General features: G+C 42.6%; 1 protein-coding gene across 4 annotated transcripts in view; it reads left to right on the plus strand.

Moving 5' to 3' along the window:
• Nucleotides 1–15243, plus strand: part of macf1a (microtubule actin crosslinking factor 1a) — a 438368-nt gene that overhangs the window by 235570 nt on the left and 187555 nt on the right. For all 4 annotated transcript variants that reach the window (XM_061930784.1, XM_061930787.1, XM_061930786.1 and 1 more), the window contains 10 exons: nt 4096–4274; nt 4338–4476; nt 6478–6671; nt 8711–8870; nt 8937–9020; nt 9089–9196; nt 9266–9364; nt 12576–12698; nt 13115–13206; nt 14875–15010. In XM_061930784.1, the coding sequence (XP_061786768.1) occupies nt 4096–4274; nt 4338–4476; nt 6478–6671; nt 8711–8870; nt 8937–9020; nt 9089–9196; nt 9266–9364; nt 12576–12698; nt 13115–13206; nt 14875–15010 (1314 nt within the window). The remainder of the gene's footprint in view (nt 1–4095; nt 4275–4337; nt 4477–6477; nt 6672–8710; nt 8871–8936; nt 9021–9088; nt 9197–9265; nt 9365–12575; nt 12699–13114; nt 13207–14874; nt 15011–15243) is intronic.

A 15243-nucleotide genomic window follows, 5' to 3' on the forward strand; every position in this document is an offset into this window, starting at 1 on the left:
TGAAGGCACACAGCTTCAGTCCAGAGTATACTAGAGTAAAAAAAGTAAACAATAACATAGTCCTCCTTTAGTGCAAAACTGCCTGGCATACTGTATAACAGGAAATTATAAACTGGGCTCAATCTGCCCTGCTCTAACGTATTTGTATGAGTAACACAAATGTGCTGCAAGCTGGTGGTGAGTGCTTGAAGTGGCCTAGCAGTCAGCCAGAGCTTCTGAAATGCTGCGTTGAGACAGGGCACCTCCGTTCACTGCAAGCTGCAAAGTGTGCGCCATGCAGGGCAGACTAGCCACACCAAACTCCACCGTCGTACGTTGTCCCTGACCACAACGTGAGCTTTCGCCCTGGGGTGGTTTTTGTTGTATTTTTGTTTTTTCTCGGCGGAGTCTTTAAGCGACAACTGTGTGGTATTACTTTTTTTCGGTGTTTGCTTTTCATCCATAATCCGCTTGTATTCATTGTGTATCTCCTTATGATTCTTGGAGAGGTGGGAGATCAAATTGCTCGTATTAAAGGAAGACGTCTTGGTTCCTCCTCGCTTAACCAACTTTTTGCAGTCATTGCAAATTGCCAGTTATTTTATCCGTCAGACACACTTTAAAATAATCTCAAACCATAGACATGGTGTCGTTAGTCAGTCACAGAGCTCGCTGGCTTGTTAGCCACGGCTACAGCACCGGCAACAACACTCTCTTGTTGTTGTTATGCTGCGCTCACGGCGGTTTGATGAGGTCATCAAGCGTCGCCAGTAAACCTCTCATGCTGCAGTCGTCAACTCCTGTGTTGTGTGTGGGAGAGGGGAGGGGCGGCTGACTGGGAGACGCAACGTCTGCGTTTTACCGGATATGTATCGCTCCGTACAGCAGCGTTTTAAAAATTCATTAATTTTACTTTTTGAAACCGATACCGATAATTTACGATATTACATTTTAATGCATTTATCGGCCGATAATATCGGCAGGCTGATATTATCGGCCATCTCTAATATATATGTAAACTATAAAGACAATATAACATACATCCGTAAACGTGGATGCATATGCAAAAGTGCAATATATTTATCTGTATGGTAAATCTAATTATATCTGCACCTTCTTTTGTAAATGCAAACACTCTGCACCTTATTGCTCTTTTATCCTGCACTACAACGAGCTAATGCAACAAAATGTTGTTCTTATCTGTACTGTAAAGTTCAAATTTTAATGATAATAAAGGAAGTCTCAGTCTCTTAGAGTGGAGCTTACGCTTAAATGTTAGCATGTGTCGAATACCGAGTTATGACTCCTGTACATAGAGAAAAGTGGCTAAAAATGTTAGCATGCTGGTAATGGTAGCATGCTAACAGTTAGCGTGCTGCTAATGGTAGCATGCTAACAGTTAGCTTATGTCAAATACCAAGGTATATGACTCTGTGGTAAACAGTTGCAAAAATAGCAACAACAATAAACAAATTTGCATGCTAACCATTAGCATATGTTAAGTACCAAGTTACAGTATCAGACTGGGGAAAAGGGTTGTAAAATTAGCAACAAAAAAAGTTAGCACGCTGAATGTGGATGCATATGCAGAAGTGCAATATATTTATCTGTACAGTAAATCTATTTATATCTGCACCTTCTTTTGTAAATGCAAACACTCTGCACCTTATTGCTCTTTTATCCTGCACTACAACGAGCTAATGCAACAAAATGTTGTTCTTATCTCTACTGTTAAGTTCAAATTTGAATGGTAATAAAGGAAGTCTCAGTCTCTAAGAGTGGAGCTTGCAATTACGCTTAAATGTTGGCATGTGTCAAGTACCGAGTTATGACTCCTGTACATAAGGAAAAGTGGCTAAAAAAGTTAGCATGCTAACAGTTAGCTTATGTCAAATACCAGGGTATATGACTCTGTGGTAAACTGTTGCAAAAATAGCACAAAAAAAAGGAAATTTGCATGCTAACCATTATGATATGTTAACTACTAAGTTACAGTATAAGACTGGGCAAAAGGGTTGTAAAATTAGCAACAAAAAAAGTTAGCACGCTAATAACGCACAGCATAAAACGTTTGATGGACAAAATGAGACAATAAAGGAGTGGCATAAAACACGTCTTTAAGTGGCAACGTCGGAGAAAGTTGTACGTGTAAACAAACTACGGTGAGTTCAAGGACCGCCGAAATTAGTAGGACAAAACTGCGCTCGCTAAATACTCTCATCAGTGAAGTATGTTTAATATAAACAGTGGGATTTCTTACAATTAGGAAGGTTTATGTCATGTTTGTCCTCTTACAGAAACCATATTAAAACACAAACATATAATTTTCCTCTCCATCTTTTTCCATTTTCTACATTTTTTGAAAAAGCTCCAAGGAGCCACAAGGCGCTAAAAAGCTGCAGTTTGCAACCCCCGTGTTAGACTTACGATTTCAAAGTTATCCATGAAATGTAAATTGTAAAAATTACAATGATTTTGCCAGCTCAGTTGCAGAACTGAACTTCCAGAACTTCCCGTTACAGTAAAAACAACAACCTTAGATTTTATGGTTAGAAAAATGGCAGCCCAGTCACCAGAATTTTACCTTGAAAAAACACTGGTACCGTATTTCCAATTTACAGTAATGTGCTGTAAAACAATTGTATTTTTACGATAGAATTCAGGCAACTGAGCTGGCAGCTTTTTTAACCGTAACTTTTTTTAATTTTTTTTTTTAGCAGTGTATGAGAAAAAATGTAATAATGAAATGTAGTTCATACGAAAGACTATAAAAATGGGACCCATTACCTCCCTGCTTGGCACTCAGCATCAAGGGTTGGAATTGGGGGTTAAATCACCAAAAATGATTCCCGGGCGTGGCCACCGCTGCTGCTCACTGCTCTCCTCACCTCCCAGGGGGTGATCAAGGGTGATGGGTCAAATACAGAGAATAATTTCGCCACACCTAGTGTGTGTGTGACTATCATTGGTACTTTAACTTTATAGGCAAATTAGAGATGCGCGGTTTGCGGACACAACCGCGGAGTCCGCGGATTATCCGCGGGTCGGGCGGTTGAAATAAAAAAAAATTAGATTTTATCCGCGGGTCGGGTCGGGCGGCTGAAATAAAAAAAAATTAGATTTTAAATAGATTCAGGCGGGTGGCAGTTAAACCAATTCGGAAATATATATACATAGTTAAATGTTGTTACCCACATACGAAAAACGAGCAGGCACCTGCAGCATGCCACAACAGAAGAAGAAAAAAAAAAGAGATGGCAACGCCGGCAGCAAACGTGGTACGCAACAAACTAAAAAAGGGAATACTAAAGACCAGGGGAAAAAAAGGCCAGAAAAGTTCAGCGTGGACTCGTTTTTATGAGGTTGTAAATCAGGATGATAGTAATGCTGGCTACGTGATTTGCAAGAGCTGCGACGCTGTTTATGTCTACGACAGTCACAAAACGGGGACATTTAACATGGTGCATCACATTTGTGCAAAACCCCGAACCTCCACAAACACCCTGAGCATGAGCAGTTTCGTCCGCCGTGATCCCAGAAGAGTGCCACAGGATGTTAAAACAAGATAGAACGCAGCTGCCTGCAGCAGTTTGAGTGGCGCGAGTGCGCTTGGAGGTGCGGTCAGCGCGGCTCCCAGATGATTGCGCACTGGTGTGCGTCTGGGTCGTGACAGCGTGGCACGCATTGAATGTCTCTGTTGCATTGGATCAGTCTCCTTTCTTTAACAGGCAAAAGCTTTATAACCTCACTAATGCCTTGCATCGTCTATATTAGATATATAACAACGGGCGGGTGGCGGATGGCGGGCGGGTGCGGTTTTGATTAAATGTTAGTTCGGGTGGATGGCGGATGGTTGACGACTTTTGTGATGCGGTTGCGGATGAAATAATTGCCTATCCGTGCATCTCTAAGGCAAATACATTAATATTCAATTATTATTCACTTTTACAAGCAGCCATAACTGCAACGTGGCCCTCAATGAAATCAAGTTTGACACGCTAGCTCTCAGGTGTACAGTTGCAAAATGTTATTATTATGAATTATTATTATTGTTAAGATTTTTTTTGTTTTTGTCTACATAACTTGTCAGAATAATCGGACCCCTTTAACTTCCAGACGCTGCACTCTGAGCTGGACGGCCTTCGCTCCAGTTTGGGCGGCGTGTCTTGCCGCTGCGTCGCTTTCTTCGAGGAGAAGCCAACGTCCTCCAGCGGCCCCGCCCTGCGCTCAGAGCTCAACCAGGCGGTGGAGAAGATGGACAAGCTTCACTGTCTCTCCTCCGTCTTCTTGGAAAAGTGAGTGTGGTGGTGCCACTCGGCTAAACGGGGACTGATTGCCTTCACTTTTAAACTCGCAAGGTTAAAAACGGTGGACGTCCTGATTCGCTGCCTGGAGGAAGCAGAGAGTCAGGTGAGCAAGTACGAGACCAGACTGAGCGAGGAGGACATCGTGCCTGCGGACACGACGGCCATTCAGACCCTCAGAGAACAACTAGGGGTAAGTAAGAATGGGTGCGGAATCCGGTACCTTTTTTTTTTAGCACAGACCGAATCCCACCGGTCCTCCCGTGCACCGATTCACTTAAAATCCAGCGGTACCATCTTAAGGTACCTGAGTACGCCCGGCTGCCGACTCTTTGTACTTGACGATCACTCCAGCAGGACTGAGAGCCAAATTACTTCTAGGTAGAGATGTCCGATAATGGCTTTTTTGCCGATATCCGATATTCCGATATTGTCCAACTCTTAATTACCGATACCGATATATACAGTCGTGGAATTAACACATTATTATGCCTCATTTTGTTGTGATGCCCCGCTGGATGCATTAAACAATGTAACAAGGTTTTCCAAAATAAATCAACTCAAGTTATGGACAAAAATGCCAACATGGCACTGCCGTATTTATTATTGAAGTCACAAAGTGCATTATTTTTTTTTAACATGCCTCAAAACAGCAGCTTGGAATTTGGGACATGCTCTCCCTGAGAGAGCATGAGGAGGTTGAGGTTGGGGGGGGGCGGGGTAGCGGGGGGTGTATATTGTAGCGTCCCGGAAGAGTTAGTGCTGCAAGGAGTTCTGGGTATTTGTTCTGTTGTGTTGTTATGTTGTTACGTTGCGGATGTTCTCCCGAAATGTGTTTGTCATTCTTGTTTGGTGTGGGTTCACAGTGTGGCGCATATTTGTAACAGTGTTGAAGTTGTTTATACGGCCACCCTCAGTGTGACCTGTATGGCTGTTGACCAAGTATGCCTTGCATGCACTTGTGTGTGTGAAAAGCCGTAGATATTATGTGACTGGGCCGGCACGCAAAGGCAGTGCCTTTAAGGTTTATTGGCGCTCTGTACTTCTCCCTACGTCCGTGTACCACTCCGTACAGCGGCATTTTAAAAAGTCATACATTTTACTTTTTGAAACCAATACCGATAATTTCCGATATTACATTTTAAAGCATTTATCGGCGGATAATATCGGCAGTCTGATGCATCTCTAGTCTGGATAAAACATTCATTTGAGTTGTTTACCATGTAAGCCCAAATGAAATGTGTTAATTCCACGACTGTATATATCGGTATCAGTAATTAAGAGTTGGACAATATCGGAATATCGGATATCGGCAAAAAAGACATTATCGGACATCTCTACTAATATGCATTGCCTTAGCTGTTGACATGCTACTGATTAGCATTAGCGAATTTACACAGCGATTTCAACACCTACATTTGTTAATGAAAACTACAACTGAAATGCACATTACAATCAAACAGCGGGTGCGTAATAAGTACATCACTTACGGTATTGCCACTTTTTAGGGCACAACAAAAGACTTGACAGCAAAGACTAAACTGACTAGCCAACACACCATAAATTATAGCCTACTGCCATTTAACGTCTTGGACTTGCAGCTGTAAATGAGACTGAACAAAACAAGGTTTTAACAACTGGACAGCAGTTATTATAATCAGCTAACTTGTAATGTTCCATTAAAAATGAGATTTTATTATCAAAAACAATATTTATTAAGACACAAAATTACAGAAAATGTATACCGTTGAGTACTGGTCTTGGTTCCCAGGTGCATTCCTCCAAGAACATGTTAGATTGCTTGTAGACTCCAAATGGTCCAAAAACTTTGACTGCTTGTTAAGTTAAGTTAATGTTAAAGTTATTGATTGTCACACACACACGAGGTGTGATGAAATTTGTCCTCTGCATTTGACCCATCCCCTTGTTCACCTCCTCGGAGGTGAGGGGAGCAGTGAGCAGCGGCCGCGCCCGGGAATCATTCTTGGTGATTTAACCCCCAATTCCAACCCTTGATGCTGAGTGCCAAGCAGGGAGGTTGTTTGTGTATACGTGTCCTGTGATTGGCTGGTGACCAGTCCAGGGTGCCCAGAAGTCAGCTGGGATAGGCTCCAGCTCACCTACTGAGGACCAGCGCCGTAGAAAGTGGATGATCGGGTCGCCCGATAACGCTGACTCTCCATCGTCCTCCTAGATGTGGCAGTCTGAGCTCGGCGAGCACGAGGGCGTCTTCCAGTCTCTGGAGTCGGACGTGCTCAGAGCCAAAGAGGCGGGGTCTCAGCTCGGCAAGCTGCATCCAGACCGCAGCCCGGAACTGGAACGCTACCAGGAGCGGGCCAATCAGGCGGCCGAGAGGTGGAACGGAGTTAAGAGACAGATAGAAACAAGGTGGGTGTCACTGCCACAACATTAGGTACACCTGCATTGTCCAATCAGGTCTTCCAGGAAAAATCTAAGAAGATTTTATTTTTTTTATTTTAAGGCTAAAAAGTTATATTCATACAGTTTATGTATACATCTCAGTTAAATAAGAAATGGTACAAATTGTATTTGATTTCAGGATTTTTTTTTTTATGGTCAATAGGTTTTTGCAGTTGAATTGCTGATTAGAATAGGTTACAATAGCCTTTAATGTCTTTGAGGTGTATTGAAATTTGAGGGAGCCCCTGTAAAAACGACCACGCACCGCCAAGATACAGTAGACAAATAGACAAAAAAAAAAAGATAATTTTTACAGAGCCTACTGGGCTAGAATGAGAGAAAGCAGGTAGGACCTGGTTGAGTTTATTGAGTTTACACAAGTACCTTCCATGATATATATAACTGCCCGAGAAAATGGATGGATGGATGGTAAACAAAGCTGAGAATTATGCTCGTGGTTGTCTGGTGCCATCTCGTGGTTAAGGGGCACAATTACGCCAAAAACAATATTATCTTGTTTTTCGGTCTGCAAGAATGAGATTCATTCGGTTTCCATGTAAAAAACACTGTAAGATACTAGTTAAAATGGATGTTAGTGGGGCTAAAAGAGGTCTTAAAGGGGAACTGCATTGTTTTGGGAATTTTACTTATTGTTCACAGTCATTAAGAAAGGACATGTTTGTTTTTTTAAATACATTCTAACTTGTAAATAAAAGTCCGCTTACAGCGGAGCCAAATGAGAGGTCCTCTATTCCACCCATAAAATCCAATAAAGAATCTTGTAAAAAGAGCCAGCAATACTCAATTTACATTTTGGGACTTTAATATTAAGCAACTATTAGTGATATTGTTATTATAAGTGTTAACACAGACAAACTATTTATAGCGGCGCCGTGATCTCAAGCTTGTGTGTGGTGTTTACATAATCCAGTGGTCAGCTGTTTCTTTGCTTCCTTTATCCGTGAAACCTTATTGTAGGTCATAAATAATGCATCTCACCTTGATAGAAGGATGAGGATGTAATCTGACATATTGGTACACTTTGACAGCTAATTAAGACCTGTAATTTGCGAGGACACGATAGGACGCTTGGCCCCACCCTCCTTTTCTTCGCGAGGATTAAAAGTCATTTTTGATCTAAAACGGGAATATAACAAAATTCTATCAGTCGGCATCCTAATGACAGCAGGCATTGTACAGTAAGTGATGTGTTATTATGTTTGTTGGTTCTCATGAAGTCTACAGTGAGTAATAATCAGTGATTTTGTTGGAAAAAAGTGAACATTGAAGTTAATGCGCCGTGTATGTTTAAAAATGATCATAATACGTACATATTAAGTGTTATAAATGTGCTCGTTACTACATTACATATATATTTACGTCATGTATATAATACCTTAATGGATGATTGGATGTTTTTAAGTGCTTTATAGGCAGAATTGAGCTGCTCCATTGTAAGCGGACTTTTACATGAATGTATTTAATATTTAGAATGCATCCAAAAACAAAGTCCATCCGTTGTTTTGTCTTTTATAATGTTTGTGAGCGATAGGCAAAATTCCACAAAAAAAGTGCAGTTCCCCTTTAAGAGAAAGTGTGGGTACTTTGTTTAAGTCCTACACACTGCAATTTTATAAAACAAAAACTTGTGGAAAAAAACCTACCTGGTAAAATTGCAGACCGCTAACCTGTTTTGGGCCCCTTGGGGTTAATAAACTGTTGCAAAAATAGCACAAAAAAAAGGAAATTTGCATGCTAACCATTAGCATATGTTAAGTACCAAGGGAAAAGGGTTGTAAAATTAGCAACAAAAAAAGTTAGCACAGCATAAAATGTTTGGTGGACAAAATGAGACAATGAAGGAGTGGCATAAAACACGTCTTTATGTGGCAACGTCGGAGAAAGTTGTACGTGTAAATAAACTACGGTGAGTTCAAGGGTTAATAAAGACATTGTTAAATGGCTCTTCTGACAATATCTGACTTCGTCTTGTTCTGTTGATTCAGGCGGACAGAACTGGACTCTGTGGGCTCGGTCCTGCAGCAGTACAGAGACGGTCACTCCTCTCTCATCAAGTGGATCGAGGAGACAACTGAGCGCCAGGAGAACACACAACCGGATCAGACGGACAGCAAAGCGCTGTCCGAGCAACTGGCCCAGCAGACGGTGAGTCAAAACCTTTGAACTGGGATACACGAATACTCACAATACCATTTTAATAACCAACCCCAGGCTTTGGTGGCTGAGATTGAAGAGAACCAGACCAAACTAGACGAGTGCCAGACTCACTCCAAACAGTACTGCACCTCAGTCAAGGCAGGTCTCCGCCTCACGAACACAAGTCGTATCATGCTCGCCACGGTCTAACCGTCGCCTCTTTGCAGGACTACGAGCTGCAGCTGATGACTTTCAGAGCCTTCGTGGAGTCCACGCACAAGTCGGCGGTGAAGAGGAGAAGGATGCACTCTTCCTCTGACGCCATCACTCAGGAGGTGAGAGTCCCGATTGAAGTATATTAGTTAAAGTGCCCTTCCGCTGTAACTGTGCGTTAACGACTACAGTTCATGGACCTGCGCACACGCTACACGGCGTTGGTCACCTTGACGACGCAACACGTGAAATACATCAGTGATGCCCTGAGAAGACTGGAAGAAGAAGAGGTGAGAGGATGTTCACTGTCATCAAACCTAACTTCAATATAACTGCATACACCCTTTCTTCCAAGGCCAAACTTTTAACTTTTCTTTCCATTTAATAAAAATAGACTCCTACACGATCTCTTCATCCGTATAGTGATAACCAGAGGTGGGTAGAGTAGCCAGAAATTGTACTCAAGTAAGAGTACTGTTATTCCAGAGATTTATTACTCAAGTAAAAGTAAGGAGTAGTCACCGAAATATTTACTTGAGTAAAAGTATGTTGTGAAAAAACTACTCAAGTACTGAGTAACTGATGAGTAACCTGTTCGTTTAATGATGACGACAACAAATAATGCACAAAAACATAAAAATAGCAATGAGCAAATTCAGAGCCAGGAATATCTCTTAAGCAACTAAAACAATAATATATATTAAATAATACATTAAAATGAAAAAAATGAAGGCAAATTGAGCCACAATAACTTAACAGCATAGATTACAAAGGAAAATAACAAGTTAGCCTTTACGCAAACCATAAACTGATAGGTGTGGGCTGCACCTGGGAACACGCTGTGCACTTCTGATTGGTGTTTGTATGCATGCGTGAGTGTTTGCGTGTGCGTGTGTGTCTCTGTCTGTCTATGACAGGGGTGTCAAGCTCAAATACAGATTGGGCCAAAATGTAAAACTGAACAAAGCCGCGGGCCAAGGTTGAACAAATTAACCTTTTAATAGGGACCCAAACAAGTTTTGCATTGAATATTGAACAAGCAAGGCTTATATAACTTTATAGTCCATCCATCCATTTTCTACCGCTTATTCCCTTTTGGGGTCACGGGGGGCGCTGGAGCCTATCTCAGCTACAATAACTTTATAGTGACATGCAAAATGGAGTTTCAAATAATAATAATAAAACCTTACAAATTCAACAGGGTCCTCTGTCCCAAAGGGACATTGCGGTCCCTAACAATAATTTAAAAAATATCAATGGCATGTCAAATAAAATTTAAATAAAAATGTAATGCCTCTTTTCTATTTGCAGCCTTCTGAGGTAAATATCAAAATAAACGTTTTCCACGGGCTAATAGTACCGGTACATTTGAAAATAAAATGGCAATAATGAATGAATCAAACATTCAAGCCTTGAAGTAGCAAGAGAAAGTGCATGAATAAAACGTTAAATATTGCTCAGTTTGCTACACTGATTTGCTTTAACACTGAATATGGAACAAGCAACGCTTATATAACTTAATAGTGCAAAATCAACTTTCAAAAAACAAACGAAAAAACATCAATGGTATATTAAATAAAATGTAAATAAAAAATTGAATGCCTCTTTTCTATTTGCAGCCTTCTGAGGTAAATATCAACATTAACTTGGTGGGTGGGGGCAGGGTTTGGTGGTAGCGGGGGCTGTATATTGTAGCGTCCAGGAAGAGTTAGTGCTGCAAGGGGTTCTGGGTACTTGTTCTGTTGTGTTTATGTTGTGTTACGGTGCGGATGTTCTCCCGAAATGTGTTTGTCATGCTTGTTTGGTGTGGGTTCACAGTGTGGCGCATATTTGTAACAGTGTTAAAGTTGTTTATACGGCCACCCTCAGTGTTACCTGTATGGCTGTTGACCAAGTATGGCTTGCATTCACATTCACTTATGTGTGTGTAAAAGCCGCATATATTATGTGACTGGGCCGGCACACTGTTTGTATGGAGGGAAAGCGGATGTGACGACAGCTCGTAGAGGACGTTGAAGGCAGTGCCTTTAAGGCACGCCCCCAATAATGTTGTGCGGATGGAAATCGGGAGACATTCGGGAGAATGATTGCCCCGGGAGATTTTCAGGAGGGGCGCTGAAATTCCGGAGTCTCCCGGATGGCAAGTATGAGTATTAACGGTGAATGCGGTGTAACAGTGGCACCGCCGCTTAAAATACCGGCGGGCCAGCTCTAATGTTAATTTGATATTGCCTCAAGGGCCAAATTAAATTACACGGCGGGCCAAATTTGGCCCGCGGGCCAGAGTTTGACACCCATGGTCTATGAGGCTGCAGTGCGTTAATAAATGTCCCCACACGATGTACATTTGACAGTGATTCATAGCAGGGAAGCTGACTTCAGCCTAGGGTGGGACGGCGTGGCGAATTTGGTAGATTGGCCGTGCCAGCAATCGGAGGGTTGCTGGTTACTGGGGTTCAATCCCCACCTTCTACCATCCTAGTCACATCCGTTGTGTCCTTGGGCAAGACACTTCACCCCTTGCTCCTGATGGCTGCTGGTTAGCGCCTTGCATGGCAGCTCCCGCCATCAGTGTGTGAATGTGTGTGTGAATGGGTGAATGTGGAAGTACTGTCAAAGCGCTTTGAGTACCTTGAAGGTAGAAAAGCGCTATACAAGTATAACCCATTTATTTACGGTGACAGCCAAAATATCTACTAACGTTACTTACCGCGATGTGCTTCCTCAAATTTGACGTTGAGTTCATGTAAGCTGAAATGTCCACTTGTTTGGAGAGACACATATGACAACGCATTAGATACCGGTAACTGTTTTTTTGGTTGTCTGAAGCGTGAACATTGATTTTATGTGAGGCCAGGGGTGTTTGCGTTCGTTGTTGTCTCTGCCATTGTTGTTGTTGTTTGCCGCTGAAACTTTATGTGCAGTTAATCATGTGACCGCATGGCTCTGTTTGATTGGTGAAACAGAGTCAAACGTTACCAGTGACTGTATTTGGTGAAACACAGGCATGCGATAGATCCTACTTTGAAGGTCTGTCTGACAAACCAAAACAAACAAAGCGTGCATTAACAGATCGATAAAAATCAGTAGCGAGCTGAATATAGATAAATGGAGCGGAGTAAAAGTAGCGTTTCTTCTCTATAAATATACTCAAGTAAAAGTAAAAGTATGTTGCATTAAAACTACTCTTAGAAGTACAATTTATCCCAAAAGTTACTCAAGTAGATGTAACGGAGTAAATGTAGTGCGTTACTACCCACCTCTAGTGATAACCAACAAGCTCTGTTTTACCCGTCCACACATAAACACTGAGTTTTGCATCATAGCAAATTAAAAGACGATTTTATTTATCTGTGTATTGCTGCAGATCGACTCTCGTCCTGCGGGAAACACTTTCACCCACATTTTAGCGTCTTTATTGCGTCTTTATTGTAGCAAAATTGCTATCAACTTAGTCTCCTTAGTGGATACAATCATGTGGTCTGGTTTCTGTCCATGCAGAAAGAGGTGGAGGAGGAGAAGCAGGCCAGAGTGAGTCAAGTGTCAGACCTGCTGGGATGGGTCAAAGGTCTCCAAGGACGGACCGGCGGCCCCAGCGCTGAGTCGTCACTCGCAGCCCAGCAGGTAAGGGTTCATTCACACGCGCTGATGTGAACAGTGGGGGCGGCATGGCGTAGTGGGTAGAGCAATGGTGCCAGAAACCTGAGGGTTGCAGGCTCGCGCCCCGCCTCTTAACATCCAAAAAAATCGCTGCCGTTGTGTCCTTGGGCGGGACACTTCACCCTTTGCCCCCGGTGCCACTCACACCGGTGAATTGAATGATGAATGATAGGTGGTGGTCGGAGGGGCCGTTGGCGCAAATTGCAGCCACGCTTCCGTCAGTCTACCCCAGGGCAGCTGTGGCTATGAAAGTAGCTTACCACCACCAGGTGTGAATGATTGATGGGTTCTACATGTAAAGCGACTTTGGGTACTTAGAAAAGCGCTATATAAATCCCAGTTATTAACAGTCCCCATCATGCGTGTGTTCTCCTCTGAAGGCCATCAGCGAGCAGCTGGCCGCCAAGAAAGACGACGTGGCCGAAGCCATCAGGAGCACGCAGGTCTTCTTGCTCTCCAAACAGGCCAGCAAGTAAGTCCTCGTCTTTGTCACCTCACTTCCCGGAGTAGTCCACATTTTCAAACAACGATTCCTACTGTATTTTCCACGACCAGTCTGCAGACCGGAAGAATTAGCTGACACAAAGGCGGCTAAGCAAATAATTGTGTCTCCATACACAGTGTGGAGCCGCTCCTCCTTGTCAATAATCCTCCTTTGGGGCAAATAAAGTGCTGTTCTTAATTTTTATTGTAGGACCGTGCTAAACATGTTGCACACAGAGGAAGCACAAGCAGAAGCAGCCATGTTAATAGCTAAGTTAGCTTGAAACAACAGAAGAAATAAATGTTATTAAAGTTTGAGAAGTGTAGAGCAGAAAGTAAGCAGATATTAACATGAACTTAACAAGTAGATCAATAAGAGTTGGAGAGAGGATAATATAAGGACTGTCGGTTGTTCTGTTGGTGTCACACACCACACGTAAGAAGTAGTAATGTCCGATAATGGCTTTTTTGCCGATATTGGGGACGGCATGGCGCAGTTGGGAGAGTGGCCGTGCCAGTAACTTGAGGGTTCCTGGTTCAATCCCCACCTTCTACCAACCTCGTCATGGCCGTTGTGTCCTTGAGCAAGACACTTCACCCTTGCTCCTGATGGGTTGTGGTTAGGGCCTTGCATGGCAGCTCCCGCCATCAGTGTGTGAATGTGTGTGTGAATGGGTGAATGTGGAAATACTGTCAAAGCGCTTTGAGTACCTTGAAGGTAGAAAATCGCTATACAAGTATAACCCATTTATCATTATTTATATTCCGATATTGTCCAACTCTTAATTACCGATTCCGATATCAACCGATACCGATATATACAGTCGTGGAATTAACACATTATTATGCCTAATTTTGTTGTTATGCCCCGCTGGATGCATTAAACCAGTGGTCCCCAACCTTTTTGTAACTGCGGACCGCTCAACGCTTGAAAATTTGTCACACGGACCGGGGGGTGTATGTTTTTTTGTTTTTGTTTTTTTTTGTCATAAAAAAATACAATCGTGTGTGCTTATGGACTGTATCCCTGCAGACTGTATTGATATATATTGATATATAATGTAGGAACCAGAAATATTAATAACAGAAAGAAACAACCCTTTTGTGCAAATTAGTGTAAATGGGGGAGGGAGGTTTTTTGGTTTGGTGCACTAATTGTAAGTGTATCTTGTGTTTTTTTTGTTGATTTAATAAAAAAAAAAAATTGTTTTTAATATTATTTTATTAATTTTTTAAATTTCTTGTGCGGCCCGGTACCAATTGATCCACAGACCGGTGGTTGGGCCACACTGCATTAAACAATGTAACAATGTAACAAGGTTTTCTAAAATAAATCAACTCAAGTTATGGGAAAAAAATGCCAACATCGCACTGCCATATTTATTATTGAAGTCACAAAGTGCATTATTTTTTTTTAACATGCCTCAAAACAGCAGCTTGGAATTTGGGACATGCTCTCCCTGAGAGAGCATGAGGAGGTTGGGAAGGGCAGGGTCCATGGGTAGCGGGGGGTATATATTGTAGCGTCCTGGAAGAGTTAGTGCTGCAAGGGGTTCTGGGTATTTGTTCTGTTGTGCTTATGATGTGTTACGGTGCGGATGTTCACAGTCCAACCGGTCCCGTAACCCCTGTCTCTGTGTGTGTCCCACCCGTCCAGGCTGTCCCCGGAGGAGCGCGCTGAGGTGGAGGCTCAGCTGGACCAGCTGACGTCAGCCTACAAGCAGATGTGCGACTCGTCCACGCAGCAGCTGCAGCAGCTGGAGCGACAGCTGGCCGATGAGGAAGAGAGAAAGGTGAGTTATAATAGACCAAGACAGAAGGAGGGAGAAACAAAGAAATGTTGCTCCAAGCTTAGCGTGTGTGTGCATGTAGTTTGTTCACAATATTCTGAAAGATGAATTCACTCGGTTTAACAAGAAGAGCCTGTTCAGACGTGTGTCTTCACTAAAATGTCCTCCCGGACGTCGTCTGACCACATCTCTGGCATGGAACACCTTCACGATGTTCATCAAACTCCGCACTCACG

This window comes from Nerophis lumbriciformis, linkage group LG37, assembly GCF_033978685.3.
Source record: "Nerophis lumbriciformis linkage group LG37, RoL_Nlum_v2.1, whole genome shotgun sequence".
Classification (NCBI taxonomy): Eukaryota; Metazoa; Chordata; class Actinopteri; order Syngnathiformes; family Syngnathidae; genus Nerophis; species Nerophis lumbriciformis.